The sequence below is a fragment of the Fulmarus glacialis genome, unplaced genomic scaffold, assembly GCF_000690835.1.
Source record: "Fulmarus glacialis isolate BGI_N327 unplaced genomic scaffold, ASM69083v1 scaffold36171, whole genome shotgun sequence".
NCBI lineage: Eukaryota > Metazoa > Chordata > Aves > Procellariiformes > Procellariidae > Fulmarus > Fulmarus glacialis.
In genome coordinates this window covers 5,289-22,177 of record NW_009191501.1, presented here as the reverse complement: position 1 = coordinate 22,177, position 16,889 = coordinate 5,289, and the positions used below count along the sequence as shown (strand labels likewise).

General features: G+C 45.1%; 1 protein-coding gene across 1 annotated transcript in view; it reads right to left on the bottom strand.

The window, feature by feature from the left end:
• The window catches only part of LOC104083290 (sodium/potassium-transporting ATPase subunit alpha-1), a 19,103-nt gene extending 2,926 nt beyond the window's left edge, over window positions 1-16,177 (bottom strand). The window contains exons 1-18 of the mRNA XM_009586716.1: window positions 16,075-16,177; window positions 14,859-14,918; window positions 13,639-13,842; window positions 13,170-13,283; window positions 12,508-12,642; window positions 12,193-12,310; window positions 10,933-11,201; window positions 9,682-9,880; window positions 8,117-8,226; window positions 6,562-6,696; window positions 6,254-6,446; window positions 5,581-5,756; window positions 4,961-5,097; window positions 2,937-3,087; window positions 2,228-2,396; window positions 1,461-1,615; window positions 980-1,103; window positions 53-198 (exon numbers count right to left, since the gene is read on the bottom strand). Of these exons, the coding sequence (XP_009585011.1) occupies window positions 53-198; window positions 980-1,103; window positions 1,461-1,615; window positions 2,228-2,396; window positions 2,937-3,087; window positions 4,961-5,097; window positions 5,581-5,756; window positions 6,254-6,446; window positions 6,562-6,696; window positions 8,117-8,226; window positions 9,682-9,880; window positions 10,933-11,201; window positions 12,193-12,310; window positions 12,508-12,642; window positions 13,170-13,283; window positions 13,639-13,842; window positions 14,859-14,918; window positions 16,075-16,104 (2,625 nt within the window). The 5' untranslated portion in view covers window positions 16,105-16,177. The remainder of the gene's footprint in view (window positions 1-52; window positions 199-979; window positions 1,104-1,460; window positions 1,616-2,227; window positions 2,397-2,936; window positions 3,088-4,960; window positions 5,098-5,580; window positions 5,757-6,253; window positions 6,447-6,561; window positions 6,697-8,116; window positions 8,227-9,681; window positions 9,881-10,932; window positions 11,202-12,192; window positions 12,311-12,507; window positions 12,643-13,169; window positions 13,284-13,638; window positions 13,843-14,858; window positions 14,919-16,074) is intronic.
• Window positions 16,178-16,889: the final 712 nt, after the last annotated feature.

Here is a 16,889-nt window from a genome sequence, read left to right as displayed (position 1 = left end):
GCAGGCATTAGTATTCTGGCTGGCAGCCTCTAAGCTGTGCCTCAAAACTTACCCATTGCTGCCCATAGCTGTCTTCCACATCGTTAATCCATCGGTCATCCCACTGAACTCTGATTCCTAGCAAGCCAGAAGGCCAGAACCCATTCTCTGCCATAATTACGAAATAGGTGAAGAAACCTCCAAGGGCCTGGATCATACCTGAACAGATAAGAAAGGATATAAAACTGATGAAGGTACCATGCAGTGCAATTATAACAGAAAGCAGTTTGCAGGAGAACCCAACCACCTAAAAAATTACTGCTTGTGGGGCTCAGTCTCCCAAGCAGCAGCTATAGAAATAGTTCACACTAACATCAAACTCAGCTGCAACCCTTTTGCTGAGCGGCTTCTGCTCCCAACTTTGTACAGAGTTAATTCTGTTCTGCCCTGTGCTGTGATGGCATGGTACTCAAGGACACAAGATAAAACTCCCTTTGTATTCTCATTAAGCCTTGCCCAGCCCCAGCCCTTGCAAAATACAGTCAAGAAGGTTCCCAAGGTCTGCTGCAATTAAGCATGAGCTCCCGTCGTGTGAACTGGGCACATCTCTGTAGATGCCTTTAATCAAGGCTCCTAATACTGTGTGTTTAGGGATATGCTGGAGAGAATCCTTTACTTTTAATTAAACTAACAATGGGATCTATGTTCTTGCTGAACAAGTTTGAACCAGAGGAGAGCTGGTTGTCAGCCAGTTCCTTTACAGCGCTACGCAATTAAACAAAATTACTGTGAAAGCGATTCAGTGGATCAAGCTGCACAAGCCACCGCTATGTGCCATGGGGGCAGAATCATGGCAAGTTCTTAACAGCCTGAGGTTCTGGTTTACACAGCCCAAACCTCAACCCTACCAAAATAAGCAGAAAGTCACTGACTCAGGATGGTATATAACCCCCGCTACCACCGAGTTCAAATCAGTGCCAGGGAAAACAGACCAGCTTACCAATCTGCCCATAGGCCATGCTGATCAGCCGTTCATTCACCAGCTTGTCTGTTTTTGGGTTTCTGGGCTGCCTCTTCATGATGTCACTCTCTGCTTGCTCATATGCCAGGGAGATAGCAGGGACCTTTGGAGGTGGTAGGACCGCTGTTAGAACCATTTCAATTTTCCACTGTATATAGCCTTCCCTGCCCCATGTTTTCAGCCTGAGAAACAGCACTGCCCAAAAGCCCTAGCTGTAGTGTTTGGGAAGGACCTTACCCCCCTCTCCCCACCTCCAGTTTATCGTTACATGGAACTGAAGGATCCTCAGACTCGGAGAGCCACGAGACAAGGGAGTGTAGATTAAGGGAGTATCAAGTGGTCACTTATTTTAAATCAGAACACTAGAGAAAACTGTATTTAAGCATTTTCCTTCTACCTATCCTTTCTTTAGGGTACCTAAGAACACCCACATTTCTTCAAGACAAAAAAAGACATTTACCATGTCAGTGCCCAAGTCAATGCAGAGGATGGTGACTGTTCCCAGTGGAAGGGGTATGTTCGCAATGATGAAGATCAGGAACGGCGTGATTTCAGGAATGTTACTGGTCAAGGTGTAAGCAATAGACTTCTTCAGGTTATCAAAAATCAGACGCCCTGGGGCAAGGACGAGAGAACAACATAACTCATTTATCAGCAGAAGGCAGACAAGTAGCTCATAGGCAGCTTCGGTGGTAACACTGAAAGGCAAAATGCTAGTGCAGCAAATTGAGGAGTTCTCTTGCATGTAAGGGTGAGACTGTGTGCTCCATGCATGGCACCACCTATACAAAGTAGTATTTTTGGTCACAGCAATCAGGGTTCACTGCATACAGCAGTAGGATACTAAGCCCTGGTTTCTGAAGATCACCAAAAGCCCCTGGAGGTACTCTGCTCTGCTCCTGTTTGAGAGCTATTGCTCCATCAGGGAGGAAAATGTGTCAGACTCAGCTGGCAAAGATGACTGTCAGTGTTAGGCAAAAAGACAAAGTAGCTTTTGTTACTCAGCTGCTTCCTACTGCTACCCATCCCAAAGGGTCATGCTGGTCCCATGCAAAGGGAGAAGTCTGAAGGGAGGAGGAAAGTGCCACCCTCCTTTAAAACACTTGTCTCGGAGACAACCTCAAATAAAGGAGAGCCCTCCAGATGCCTCTATTTCAGAAGGAATCAGTAAGTAACATTGCTGAAGCATGCCACTTCGCCACCACTGCGCACAAGTTATAAACTCACCTTCTTCAACCCCAGTGACAATGGAGGCAAAGTTATCATCCAGCAGAATCATGTCAGCTGCCTGCTTGGAGACATCTGAGCCAGCAATACCCATAGCAACACCAATGTCAGCCTTCTTCAGGGCTGGGGAATCATTCACACCATCACCTGTGACTGCTACGATGGCACCCTAGTCACAAAGAGAGAGATAGAAAGACTGAAATCATCATATAAGATGTTTTGGGCAGAAAAGATTTCTCCTATCTTTCAGGAGATGAAGCATAAAAAACTATTTCACTTTGCTTTAGAGAGACCTCAGTTTCTCCTTGTCCTCCCCTCACCCCTTTCCCCATTCTGATCAGCTTTATCAGAGAACCATGCTGCTTTCTCCAAAGGAGATGCTGGACAATATATAAACATGTTGAATCCTCCTCTCCCAAGCACCTCCAGAGCATTTAGGAATTAAGTGTTAACAGACACCCTAGGATCAAAAGAAAGCCTCAGTACAAACTGAAGATGTTTTCCTGCAAGACCCTTGTATTTATGTATTGTAGAGCAGCCTGACATCAGCAGCTGAAGGCTGCTGACAGACTGAGATCTAGTGTGGCCCTTTACCTGAGGGCACTGAGAAGACTAAGCCCTGCCACTTCAGAAGGCAGCACTGGTTGGTAGTTTCTATATATGTCTGGGGATTTCTCTGATATGAAATCCTTGGACTCCCTCTCTTTACCTGTCGCTGACAGCCTTCCACAATTATAAGCTTCTGCTGAGGAGATGTCCTGGCAAAGACAATTTCTGTATGATGCATCAGGATGTCATCCAGTTGCTCACTAGTCATGTCCTTTAAATCTGAGCCATGAACAACACAAGCTTTGGCATCCCTGCAATCAAGAGACAATATAATGTTTTACTTCACAAGTTAAACTCATTAATTGTATTTGCCCCATAAAGCTATGGCTCTTCAGTGCTCTAGGGAAAGTCCAGCTCCTGCTGTGACTAAATACTAATCCAGGCTGCCTCTGCACAGAGGTTTGATGCTCCAAGTTTAAAGGTAGATGGGGATCACAAACAAAAAGACAACAAGACAGCACCAAGCAACAGACAAAAAGCCCCATAAGCAGACTAATTCTTTCTACAGCTTTTAAAAATGCATCAAGGCAAAGACTAGTTGTTTCCACAGCTCTTGGCCTCTGCAAGAGAGTAACTTCTGGCTCAGGCAGTTAGCTTCCAACATCACAAGAGATGTGGTCTTCTGCAGGCAATCCTTTTTGCAACAGACTGATGATCTACACGTGGCTCTTCACAGAGAGAGCTCGCGCTATGCCAGTTCAGACTATTTTACACTCTTCAGCAACAAAAGCATGCAATGTTATATTTAGACTGGTTTGGTACCCTGCATGCTACAGCAAAATACCACCTCTCTAACCCAGCATACCATCCCTTATAGGTCTAGGAGACTATCCACGCAGCTCACGACATCACCCAGTTTAGACAGGGAAATTCCTTCCCCACCCTTACATCCAGCTGCTGACCTGCTCAGTCACACAGCCCAGTGATCCCAGCCTGCATTGCTAGGTTGAAGTTACCCTCAAAAAAAAAAAAAAAAAAAAAAAAGAGAAGAATTCAGCCACAATGCTTGTCTTCCCCAAGCAATTCATTCCACAGGGTGTCTCTATTCACAGTTCATAAACTACATGGCTACCCTCCAGCCTAAACACAGGCTGGGTCAAGCTAAGCAATGCAGACAGCCCAGCCATTCTGCAAACAGCCCGCTTATGCCAAAGCACATTTTCTGAGGATGCCTCAGTTCTGCACTAGGCTATGAAGGCAAACATTAACCCTTAAGAGGAAGGAACTCCATTTTCACATTTATTCTGCTTGTAGCTACTGACTAGTGTCAATTCCTCTACCCAGCCTAAGTCCTGCTCCCTTTGCTCACCTGCAGTCAGACCTAGGAGAGAGTTTGAGAGCAAGAGGGACAGAACTCGGCTTTGAGTAATCAAGTTTATAGGTGGCATTTCAGCTCTTTTCTCTAAACAGTATAAACCAGTTAAACAGTGTTTACTTTCAGTAGCCCATTCAGGCTGGATTGTGACTAACAAGCTAGTACGCATTTTATTTTTACCAGAGTTTTCCCATGAACCTGTAAGTTATTTTACTAAATAAGCTTGACTAAGCATATGTCTGGGGGCAAAACTAGACCTAGCCTCTATTTAAAGATCTGGAATCACAGAGAGTACGCGGTTCCAGGCTCTGCAGCAGCATTGCTCAAAACAGTCCCCAAACAGCCACCTCCCTCCCCCATGCCACTTTAGATACTTTTTCCTGCCTGCTACATTGGGCCAGTACATGGTGCTTGTGCAGTGACATGAACCAGGCAGGGCAAATGCTCAGCTCAGGGGGAAAAAGCTAGCCCCCAAAAGACTCCACCCAGCCAGCTGTTTCTTTCCCCCAGTGTGGGGACAGACCATCAGGACAGGCAGCTATGGGGCAGAGAAAGGACGGAAGAAACTACCCAAGTTTTCTGTATAGGGCTTACTCCTAACTACTTCCCATGCACAAGAGACATGCACGTTCGAGACAGCCTCGTGCATTCCTCACATAACTCATGATACACATTGAAGAGCTACAACATGCTGAGCTAAGCAGATGCCAAGCTTTTCTAGGGAGAGATACTGAGAGATTATCCAAAGCAAGGAAAGAGGTAAAAGCTTAATTCTTTGAAATGTTCTGGCCTTCCCCACCAGTCAGTACCTAGGGTTGACCTGGCTGACAGGAATGTTGAGTCGAGCAGCAATATCTTCTACTGTTTCATTGCCCTCAGAGATGATGCCGACACCCTTAGCAATGGCTTTGGCTGTGATCGGATGGTCTCCGGTAACCATGATAACCTGAAACACAAACAGACTGCCGTGAGAGCCTTGCCTGTACTGCAGAGCAACACTGCACAAGAGGCAGGGCCCCTTAAAACTGGAAAGGCCACGTGGCTTTTGTTCTACTACCGAGCCCTGGCACAGAGCAAGCCTGAGGTACAGGCAGTAACCTGTTACCAGTATGCAAGGGATTGAGCTGGATGGAAGACAAGAGCCAAATCACATGCTCTGGGACACCATGCCATCAGCATCTGCCAGTGCCCTAGCAGTTCGGAGTCCAACTCATTTTTCAGTCCATTAACATACAATCATTTGTATTTACTCAGAAATGAAGCTTGAAGCTTCATTTACGAAGCTTCATTATGAGTACTTGACGAAGTACTCGTTAAAACCTGATCAATGCTTCTCTTCACTCACATTACAGCAAACACACAGAGTAAGGGAAGCCCTTTTTATCCTCAGGTATACAGCAAGGCTACTTTCAACCCAGGAATAAACTACCTTGATCCCAGCGCTTCTGCATTTGCCAACAGCATCTGGCACAGCAGCACGAGGAGGGTCAATCATAGCCATCAGTCCTACAAAGCAGAGTTTGTCTACAGGGAAGTTCACGTCTTCTGTATCAAACTGGAAGCCTTCAGGGAACTGATCATCAGGCAGAGCCAAGTGACAGAATCCTGTAACACATCAAACCCATGTTTACTCTGTTCCTACATGTCAGGAGGCAGAGAGACCGAATGCTTATTGCTTCTGCAAACAGCTACGCAAAAATAACAGGGCAGCGTCAGAGGTTTAGCCAGGGCTATTGAGGCAGGAATCATGCTCATATTCTGAAAACTAATAGCTGTTGCTAGGTGCCCAGACACAGCTTGGTTCACATGCAGTGGAGCAAATCTAATAGCATGTGGCCCCATGGAGGTTGAAGGTCCTAAATGCTTTGCTTCATTTTGATCTAGGCGAGGCAGCTGCTGGGCAAGACAAGACCCTGCAGGCTGCCTTTTAGATTAAAGGCTAAAGGCAGGACTATTCCTATATGAATTGCTGAAGTGACCTTGACTCAACACTATGGTTACACTGCAGGAACAGAGTACAACCTCCACTTAATCTGTGGGGACTCTGCACAGGAGCATGAGGGACAAATCTTTTCCAATTTATTAAGGCTGCTTTTCCTTACCTAACACTCTCTCCCCGAGGCCTCCCAACTCAAGGTAGGCATTCTGAAAAGCATCTTTCATTTCCTCATCCAGTGGTTGCTCTTTTCCATGAATAAGAATGCTGCTGCAGCGATCCAAGATCCTCTCTGGAGCTCCCTTCATCACCAGCAAGTAACGGGATTCGGATGGATTTGCATTTTTGTGGATAGACAGCTAGGGTGGAAGAAATGAAACTGTTTTATAGACATGTATTTTGAAGGTCACGAGTAATCACCACCACTCACTGTGCTTCACACAGCAGCTCTCCCTCAAGAGGACACACGCTTACCTGGTACTTGTTGGTAGAGTTAAATGGTATTTCCACCACTTTGGGATACCTTTCTCTCATCTCCTTGACAGAACCACAGCACAATTCAATGCATTTCAGAAGTGCAGACTCAGAGGCGTCTCCCGCCACTGCTCTCTGAGGAAAGAGACAACTATCAAAGCATATACCCCAGTGGACTCACCATAGAAGACCAGATATTTAAAAAAAAAGTGTATTCATCTCAGCCCAGTCCCAGCTTCTACATAACATGATATGAGACCAAAGAGTAAATAATTCAATTATCTATAGTACTGACAAATACTGCATTTCAGAATGCCAGACCTCCCAGCCTGAGAGAGCAGCAGCCTTCTGGTGCCAAAGTCAAGAAGCCCTTTTAAAGGGCAGAGAAAGTCAGATAACCAGGTGCAGTCAAAGAAAGAGAGGCTGGAGGGTAAACTCTGAGAAGAGCTGCTGTGAGTTGCTTGCTATGAAGAACAGCAAATGTGAGATGAAGACTGATGACATGCACACAGAAACATTTGCATGTGCTCTCCCACCCCAATATAGGATCAACTTATGAAGCCTCTGGCAGAGAAGATTTTATCTGTCCATGCTTCCTCCCCCATAAGGTTAACACTGGTAGAGACTGTAGTTGGGGGTTCTCAGCCCTGGAGATCTGTGTGTGCTCAATGTCCTGCTTGAGTTTCCTTTGCTGCAATTTAAACCAAGTATTTCTTGCCCTTCTGGACTCTTTCTCCATGAGAATTTTTTTTCCATTTTTATACTGCTCTTTGGTATCTAAAGACTTTTCAAAACTCCCCCTTCCCAAGTCTTTCTTAGATGGGAAGAATTCCAGCTCTTTATCTTAGGTCTAAAAAACATGACCTGAAGTTATAGTCAGAGTGCTAGGGAAAAATAGTTTGTTCCATCATTTCTATTAGCACAGCATCAGAACACCCTTGGGAAGAAGTTTACTAAGCAACATGACTAATATTTGACAGATTATAAGCACTGTACAGTTAATTTCAGCCCTGGTTGGGTCACAGTTCAGAAGCAGTAATCTGAATTGATGTTATGCCGGCATTTGCACCAGCACTGAACCAGCAAAAGCTTAAAAACCCAAGACTTGCCAGTGAGAACAGACTGGTTAAAGACAGTCTCCCACGACTTCTGCTCTGCCAGCTCTGGTACCTACTTCTCCCAGCTCCCAGAACCAGGTGTTTGTAGCTTTCAAGTATACAAATGCCAGAGATGGCAATTCTTGGAACAGCCAGACATTGGGAAATGCCTAGGAAAGCTTTCTGGTCTTTCCTAGTCCTGTCTGAAGTATCTGACCTCCCAAACAGACTGTAGATGCTAGTGTATGGCAGGGAGTCTGCTGTGGGAAATGTGTCTTCCCAGCCCCATCTCCTCTGCCCACAGCACATCTCCTGTAAGAGTGCTAGACTGCAGAAAAGATTAGGAGTGGCAGATACCTCTACTTTGCAGGTTCCTGTGACCCATAGGACATAATCTCACTACCATTACGTGAGGGCCGTGGTGGGAAACAGGACAGACATTTCTTTTAGGAACTCACCTTAAGAATTGGTACATTTTCCTGGCTGGCCTGGAACACAGCACGGTTGCAGAGACCTGCAACTCTGGACAAAGCAGTCCAAGTAGCCGAGCTCTTGTCAAAGGAAGCACCTGAAAGCAGAGGAAAAATGTCAAAAAGCACCCCCCAAAAAAAATCATAACCCCAAAATCCCACAGGCTTAAGAGCAAGAAGCCTTTACCTCAGAAATAGGGAACATTTAGACTGTTAGTACACTACATCTCTTTCAATCCTCCTCCCTTCCCAGGTATTTGATGAGCAGCTGATTATTTTAAGACCCAGGGGTGAAATAGCAACAGTGCAAGACAACACCTCTGCTTTCAAGATTCCAGTAATGGCTGCATCCAGCAGCAGCAGAGGCCATGCTGACAAAGCCAAGGAATTCTGGACAGATAACATTCTTTCAGAGGGGCTTGAGGAAGGGATGCTGGGTTCCTCCTCCAGGTTGTCTCATGTTATCCATTACCCAGGAACTGGATGAAATAGCTCCCAAAGGAACAATGCTTAAATAAAGAAACATACTGCTTCTTCCATGCTGGCTCTTAAGTTGGCTTCAAGGGAGATGAATTGAACAGACAGTTAACTGATAAGCTAATGTACTTTCCATGAAGTGAAATCTTCTAGGTTTATTTCTACTGCAGCCAAGCCAACCGTTGCCAGGCCGAAACAGAGTGCTTTCAAATAACACTTTATTATAGCTTGTTACTTTGCACTAGTGTTAAAGACAAAAAAGCTGCTTTACTGTTCTTGAAGTGGTTCAGACAAGCACAATGTTTTGGAGTGGTTGGGGGCAGGGTACAGCAGCACCACTGGAAAAAGTTTATGCTAATAATGTGTTGCAAGCACAACATTTCACAAGGTAGATGACAGCTAGGAAACTCCTGAATTTGGTTGTACTGAACAGTTGTGGAGAGATAAGTACCTCTCTCAATTGCACAGCACACCAAGATTTCAGATTCTTATCAATATCTAAAAGAAACTTCCTGCGGAAGTCTTACAGTCACTTCACTCATTGCTACCACTCTGCAAACACAACCAGGATGTTTGGGAAAACCCCTGTTCAAAGGCAGCCATCTAGTTCAACACGGCAAATTTCCATCTATTCTTAAGTAATTTATTATCAGGGTCAATACCTCTGCTGTCCACACTTTCAGCAGACTTAAGATGGGGCAATTTCATCAGATATATTTTGGCAAAAATAAACAGGTATTTTGAAGTACAGAACAGCAAATATTTCTACGTACAGGACAAACATAAGGGGCTGAACATTCAAGAGGCTCAAATTCCAGTGGAGTAATTCTGGGCAAAAGCAGCCTATATGGAGTTTAAGGATTAAACAGAACTGTGGTACAGCACAAAGCTTTCTATGTGTCACCTCAAGTCTTTTAATGCTCATTGTAGATTATATGCTAGAAGTCCTTGCACTGTGAACTTCACTTGGACTGGAGAGCTAGAAACACAGGTTCTCAGAAGTACAGGTGTACAGGAAGCCCCAGAAAAAGCCTTTTTTTTAATGAGATGCCTCAAGCACAAAGAGATGGTCTTACCACTCTGGTTCTCTGTAGTATCAGCCTCGTGAATCTGATTGTCAAACCACATGTGCGCAACTGTCATGCGATTCTGTGTCAGAGTGCCTGTTTTGTCAGAACAGATAGTGGATGTGGAGCCCAAGGTTTCCACAGCTTCCAGGTTCTTCACCAAGCAGTTCTTACGAGCCATACGCTTGGCTGTTAGTGTCAGACATACCTGGAGACAAGGAAGAAGATGACAGGTTAGATGCACTTGTACATTAATACACTGCTACCCAATTCACTGTGGGCATGGAATGACAACCAGCTTATGTGCCCTGCAGTGATTCCCTAACCCCATGCTAACCCTGCCAGTGCAAAATAAACAGCAACATTTAGGCCCAGCTGCTAGGTTTAAATGACACTTTTCTTCACCACAAAACCTCCAGGAAAGGACTCACAAGTCTTCAATCTCCTGCTTCTCAGTGCATTAGGAAGGAAATAACATGCTCCGGACTAACATTTTAGTTAAAGTTGCAGTTCCCTAATCATAGGAACTCTCAAAATAGGTGGAGGCAGGCCACATATGAGAAGGCCCAAAATAGCCCTGGTGATAGGGTTGCAACTTTTTGGTGTAAGAAGCAAGCAGCCCCAGCTACCCTTTCTTGCCAGAGGCTCTTAATCTGGTTCCAGCTCCCAACTGTTCATTCCCCGGCTCAGTTGCTGCTCTGCTTCCTAGGGCTGCATGGACGCCTCTAGCCCTGTCCACCACCACTCTCTACACAGCTGAGCACATCTAGATATTGCCACCATCTCTTTGGGAAACCAAACCTACAAGAATCTCTGTCAGGTCCCAGATCAAAAGCTGGGACTAGAGTGAAACTTGCTGGATGCTCTGCCAGCCCTTCAGGGCTGGAAGGGCTGGTGTGAATGTGGATGTAGAAACCCTGAACAGTTGTAACAGGAAGGTCCCTTCTTGCCACAGAAAAAGGCAAGACAAGTCCAGAACTCCTAGTCTTGCTCACTTCAATTCTACAATGCCAAGCCTCTGTGCAGGTCTTAGCTTAGGGACCCATCTTCATCACAAAAAAGCTGCAGAACTTGACATTGATTCAGGTAACTAGTCTGACCTCACTGAATTTATAAAAATTAGCCCTACACACTCACCACACAGGGCACCTTCCATTACTTTGATGTTTACCTCTGTGAATGCACATGAGCATGAAGCACTCCACTTCCTTAAGAACCATATACGTAACTCATTCAATCTTCTTTTCCAATTTCACTCACCGTGACCGTTGCAAGCAGCCCCTCAGGGACATTGGCAACAATGATCCCGATGAGGAAGATTACAGCCTCCAGCCACGTGTACTCAAGGATGAGTGAAAGGATGAAGAAGCTGACACCCAGGAACACAGCCACGCCAGTGATTAGGTGGATAAAGTGCTCGATCTCTGTGGCAATTGGAGTTTTCCCCCCTTCCAGTCCAGAAGCCAGACTGGCAATACGGCCCATCACAGTGCGATCCCCAGTGCTAATGACAATGCCACGGGCAGTGCCTAGAAGAGAGACAGGTTTTAGAAAACAAAAACCCTTCCCAAAACACATTAAACAAAGTTTGTTCAGCCTGTCTTAGAGTTTACCAAGCTTTGCCCAAGAAAATGCAGGTAGGCATTCCAATGGCCAAAGTCTCCCACTGCAGCTTTTTTTACTCTCTAGCAGCATGAGAAATAAATGGAGATATGTGCTGCACAGGATTCTCATCTGACTGGCCAAGCTGTATGCCCTCTCCCTTCTACCCCAGGGAATCAAGTGCCAATTGCATAGGGAATTAAGAGGAAGCCATTTTCAAGAAGTAGACAGTGTCCTCTTCCCTCCTTTAAGGGGAGGCCTGTTTTCTCTCCCCAAGGCTCTTGAGAAAGATCAAGAATATCCCTCAGTACTGCAGGGTTGGGTTTTTTTTGCAGGGGGGGGGAGGCGGGGTGGGGAAGAGCAGGGGGCAGTTTGCTGCTCTGAATCTGTCAGCAGAGGACACAATAGGAGTCAGGCAGAATTCTCCACCATCACTGAACAGTTACAAACCCTGTGGGTACGGAAAAGATGCTCTGGGCTTCAGCACAAAGAGTACCGACTACCACACTCTGAGCTGCAACAGGAAGTTCTGCCAGAGATGTTTGAAATTCCTGCTTTCTGCAGCAGCTGTATTATTTCTTAACAGCTCTGCCTAACCATCTTGGTTCACATTATGTTATCAGCACTTTAACACTGCTGTAATAAGGCAGTCATGCTTGAAGACACACCACATAGCTGCTCCTCTCGGAGGAGCAAGAAAGAGAAAAAACAGTTAGTGCTGTGGAGTCTTCTTTGCCCATTGTACAGTATTGCAGTTGGAATGGGCAAAGGCTTTGCTAGGAACTTCCAGCCTGTTCTTGAACGGTAGGAGCAGGCTACCAACTAATACACTAAACTCACACAGCGTTTGCATTGCCTACCTATGCCGTTCAATCCCTAGCATTGTTAATACTTTAGGGAAGTCGGAGGGTCACATACCTTCCACACAGTTGGTGGAAAAGAAGGCAATGTTCCTGGTCTCCAGCGGGTTCTCATTGGAGAAGTCTGGAGACCTGGTCTGAGGCTCTGATTCACCAGTAAGTGAGGAGTTATCCACCTACATGGAAAAGAGTACTTCGTCATACACAAGCACGCAGATGCCTTCAGCAATGAAAGCAGATAAAACAGTAGGCACTCCCCCCACCCTTCTCTTCCACTCCACCACCCATTCACAGCACAGAAGATGTTCTTTGAAACCTAACTAATTCATCATCCTTCATAATGAAGTTTTCAGACAGCCTGTCACTGCTGTACCTTGCAACCATGTGCAGATATGATCCGAAGGTCGGCTGGAATTCTGTCTCCTCCTTTCACCTCCACTAGATCTCCAACTACAACACCTTCAGCATTTATGCTCATCTTCTCACCATTTCTGACTACAAGAGCTTGCTGAAAAACAGTAAAGAAACAACCTGTGTCAAAAGCAACTCTTAAGAAGGGGTTTAAGAGATCTGAGTATCTTAAAATAGTTGTGCTATGGTTCTACAAAGTTTCTACTTGTACCAAGATGTTTATCTCCAATACATATGTTATTTAAGAAAAATGGCTTTTTTTTTTCTTGATATTAAAGTTCCTCATTGCCAAGGTGACAGCAAGATGGTTAGGTATGATACAGACCCTGTCTGTGAAGGAATCCTGTCTGTGAGGGAGTTTTAGTGCTTATCACACCACTTACTGCCGTGGACTATTAGCATAGTTACTTGGAGCATAAAGAGGAAGGAGTCTCATAGACCCCTCAACATTAAGAGCTAGTAACCCACACTAACAGCTTGGCACAAGAGACATCTTGTCTGCTAAAGGCCAATATATACCACTCACAGCCAGGCTTTTTGCAATTGAAGCTCATGTTTAAAACAGTTAATAACCGTGAGCAAGCTACAGCTTGGCAGATTTCAAGGAAATGAGGTATTCCATACCTGAGGCACCAGGTTCTTGAAGGACTCCATGATCTTGGAACTTTTTGCTTCTTGGTAATAAGAGAAGCAGCCAGTAATGATAACCACAGCTGCCAACACAACACCCAGGTACAGCTACAAGGAGCAGAGAAAGTGAGTCAGAGGACAATCTGCCTGAAAGATTTCCAGTTTGTCCAGATAAATTGCTTGGTATTTAAGTGCCCCATTACAAAGCATGGAGGTACTTGCAGTCTCTGTACGTTTTGTACACAAAGGCTGCCCACAAGCTAGTGTTGTTAACACAACATGAAGGAAGTCGGCTGTTCATTTCATTATGTGGAAGCATTCCAAGACGTGTTAAGCTCATCCACCGAATTTCCCGTGCTTATGGGAAAAGCTTCTGGACCAAATGCTTAGAGGAAGTTAATCTGCTTTGAGCCAAACAGGCTGCTCAGCCTGCCTTTGAGGTAAAACAGACATTTTTACTTACATTATCATTGTTGGGCTCCTCCTCCATCACACTTTGTATGCCATAAGCCAGAAAACATAGAATAGCACCAATCCACAACAGGAGCGAGAATCCTCCAAAGAGCTGCCGACAGAACTTGACCCATTCAGGAGTGGTAGGTGGGGGGGTGAGGGAATTTGGGCCATCACGAGCCAAAATCTCAGCTGCACGTGCAGAAGTCAAACCCTAGAAGAGAGGTTCCTTTTATAGGCACTGTGGCAAGACTGACTGGGGAAGGTGACTCTGAATTTGTTCATGTTCTGCTCGAAAAGGCAGGCAGAGTTCTGAGCAATAAGGAGATGCCAACAGGTAATGGAGATCTCCACAGCTGCCAGGACTCTGCAACACAAGCGCAGGATATGAAAGCTGAATGCCAAAAGAGGAGCAATAGGATGTTGGATGCTACTTGAGGAGCCTGCAGGCCATGGGGCTACAAACACTGAAGAAGGGCATGACAAGAAGGCTACAGCAGCAGACTTTGCGCTCTGAGGAACAACCCAGTGCAATCCATCCTATCAAATTATGGAACAAGTGAAAGCTGGGGGCCATAAAGATGATGACACTTTGGACTGGCCTTCCAGGAAGTTCAGCTTTCAGAAGCCAAGGTCTTTGACAGAAATATGCCAATCTCTGTGCTGTTATAGAGTAAGAGCAGACTTGTTGCTATATAGCGTAATGCAAAAAAATGCATTAAGCAAAACAAACAAGAGCAAAGGTGCAAAACCACTGTAGTGCTTCTGCACTGGACTTTGAGGTTAGGATATTTGCATACCTCTTACTATAAAAGGGTAACATTTTAACTGCTACTAGCCATCATTAAGTTTCTGGGCATGTGCTAGCTCACTAGACTACATCTGCAATATAACAAACATTTGCCTTTATTACAAGCTCCTCGGGAAAAAAAATAAATCTAAGAATCAACTTGACCTTGGAACATTTCAGAGGCAGATAACAGTGACTTTGTTAGAAACAAAGTCACTTAAGTATTGCAGCCAGGCTGTACAGTGGGAGGACGAAGAGAATTATTTGTGAGCTCAACAATTCTCCCAAAGCCTGGGAAACTTAACTGGAGGAGGGGAGATTAAAAAAAAAAAAAAAAAAAAAGAACAGACCACCCAGATCTCCCTTTGTGAAGTGCTCTGAACTGAGACTGTTCCTTTTCAGATCATGGCAAGGAGGGTGGGAAAACAAAGTCTACCTACCCGACTCAAGTCTGTTCCATATTTACGATGAAGTTCATCAAGGCTCAGCTTGTGGTCATCCTGAAAGACAAGAAGTGGTTGGTGGGGGGGAAGAGATCACAGTCCCTGCAGGCTGATCAGCAAGAGGTCAGCAATTCTACCCCCCATCCCAGGTTTCCTATCTGTAACAGTTCAGTGAGATAGCAAGACTCGAGCTCATATTCTCTGTGAAGAGAATCTCAATCTCATTCCACAACTCAAAGCAGTCTCATCTTTGGCATTCTTGTGACTATTTGGGTATGACATGACAGCTTTTTAAACAAACTCTTGATTGTATCTCAGTGCAGTCTTTATGCTTCCAGCAGATTCTGTGAAGCCTCAGTGTGGTGGTTTTTTTTTTGGGGGGAGGGGTAGGGAGGGGAAGTGAGGGAGGAGGGGAAAGGAAAGGAAGGTAGGAATGTACAGAAGATTAACCCTGTAATTTCACACATTTTTAAGTAATGCTGCCAGCTTAAGCAGTGTTTGTTCCCCCAAAGAGGGGAGGGAGCAAATGCTTTAAGTTAGCATTGCTACTGAACACAAAATCTCATCTTAGAGCAAGCTTTAGTACCCCCTCTCCATAACAGAGGGGGCCAAAAATATGAGAGCCCAGACTCAAATCCACAGCCCAGGAACAAAACCTGTATCAACATCAAGGAGAGCAGACCTAAGCTGGATGATGTGCATAGACAGATGTATATCATAATCCAGCGTTCACAGATGGGGATGGGAGACACTCCCCACAGCCTCAAACATGATCAGAAGGAATAATAATACTGAGGTCAGTCTGAGCAAAGGCCAGCAGTAAATGGCGCTGTACAGACTCAACTCCTCAGCTGGAATGAAAACAGCAGTCTCACTCACATGACAGCACAATAAAGCCCGCAATGCTGCTATCCAGAGAGCGCTTGCCTGGGTGAGGAAATGCAGCTACACTGTGCTATGGGTAACGCAGGCAAGCAGAGACTTGGGTTCTGTGTCAAGTGCCTTTTGAGAAGTGATGTTTTCAGGGCTACTGCGTGATCATCTTGATGCTGAAACACTTGCAGACAGAGGGGACGAGAAGGGAGATCAGTGCCCTCAGTCACACCACCATGCTGTCAGCACACCAGCTCTTTTCTTTTTTCGTCACATGAAGCATAGGGCTTTGGGGGCAGTGAATATTCTTAAAGCTGCTCTTTCCATGCCCTACACTTACCATTGAGACTTCCTTTTTAAGTTCATCCATGTCCCTCTCCTTCTTCCCCTTTTTCTTCTTTGCGCCATGCTCTGATGTAGCAGTAGGCTCATACTTGTCTCTTCCAGCCTGCAAGAGAAGACACAGTACTGTAAGAAATACCTTACGGTCAACTTCTACAGCAGTAGACACAAGCTATGCACACGAGACTGCCAGGCAGACAAAATGATTATGGCTTACTAAAGTTATACCACTTCAATAAATAAAAAAAGAGCTAGTGAGCAGACAAATGTGCTCAACAGCATCCCTGATACACAGATTACAGCCAGACAAGTCTAGCTAGGAGGAAAGCAAGCTACATGCTATTCAGTCAGTCTTGATGTGTGAGCCCCAGCTCAAGCTGAAAAGTGATGAAGAGCAGAAGAAACCAATTCCTGAGTGCATACGTATGTTCCCTTCAAGGCATTAACTCCTCCTCCCCCCTCTCAGTCTTCCACATCCTCTGGCAAGGAACAGCCTATCAACCGAAGATAAAGAAGAGGTGGTATCTCTAACTGGTCAAATCTGGGGATAAGCTCCAGCACTTTCATTCAGTTTGGCACTCTAGCTGGCTGGTTATGCAACAAAAATCTGCTTTCAATTTATGGCAGTTTGACCAGCGAGAATGGTATACAAAGCAGTAGTACACTTTTGCAGATTCGATCTGTACTCAGTCCTGCTTACACTTCACAGAGCAGATGATTTGCTTAAAGCCTCTTTATTCAGATGAATTTTCATTCACTTTCATTACGGTTAATTCTACATGAAATCATGCAGAGATTTAGATCTTGTCATGA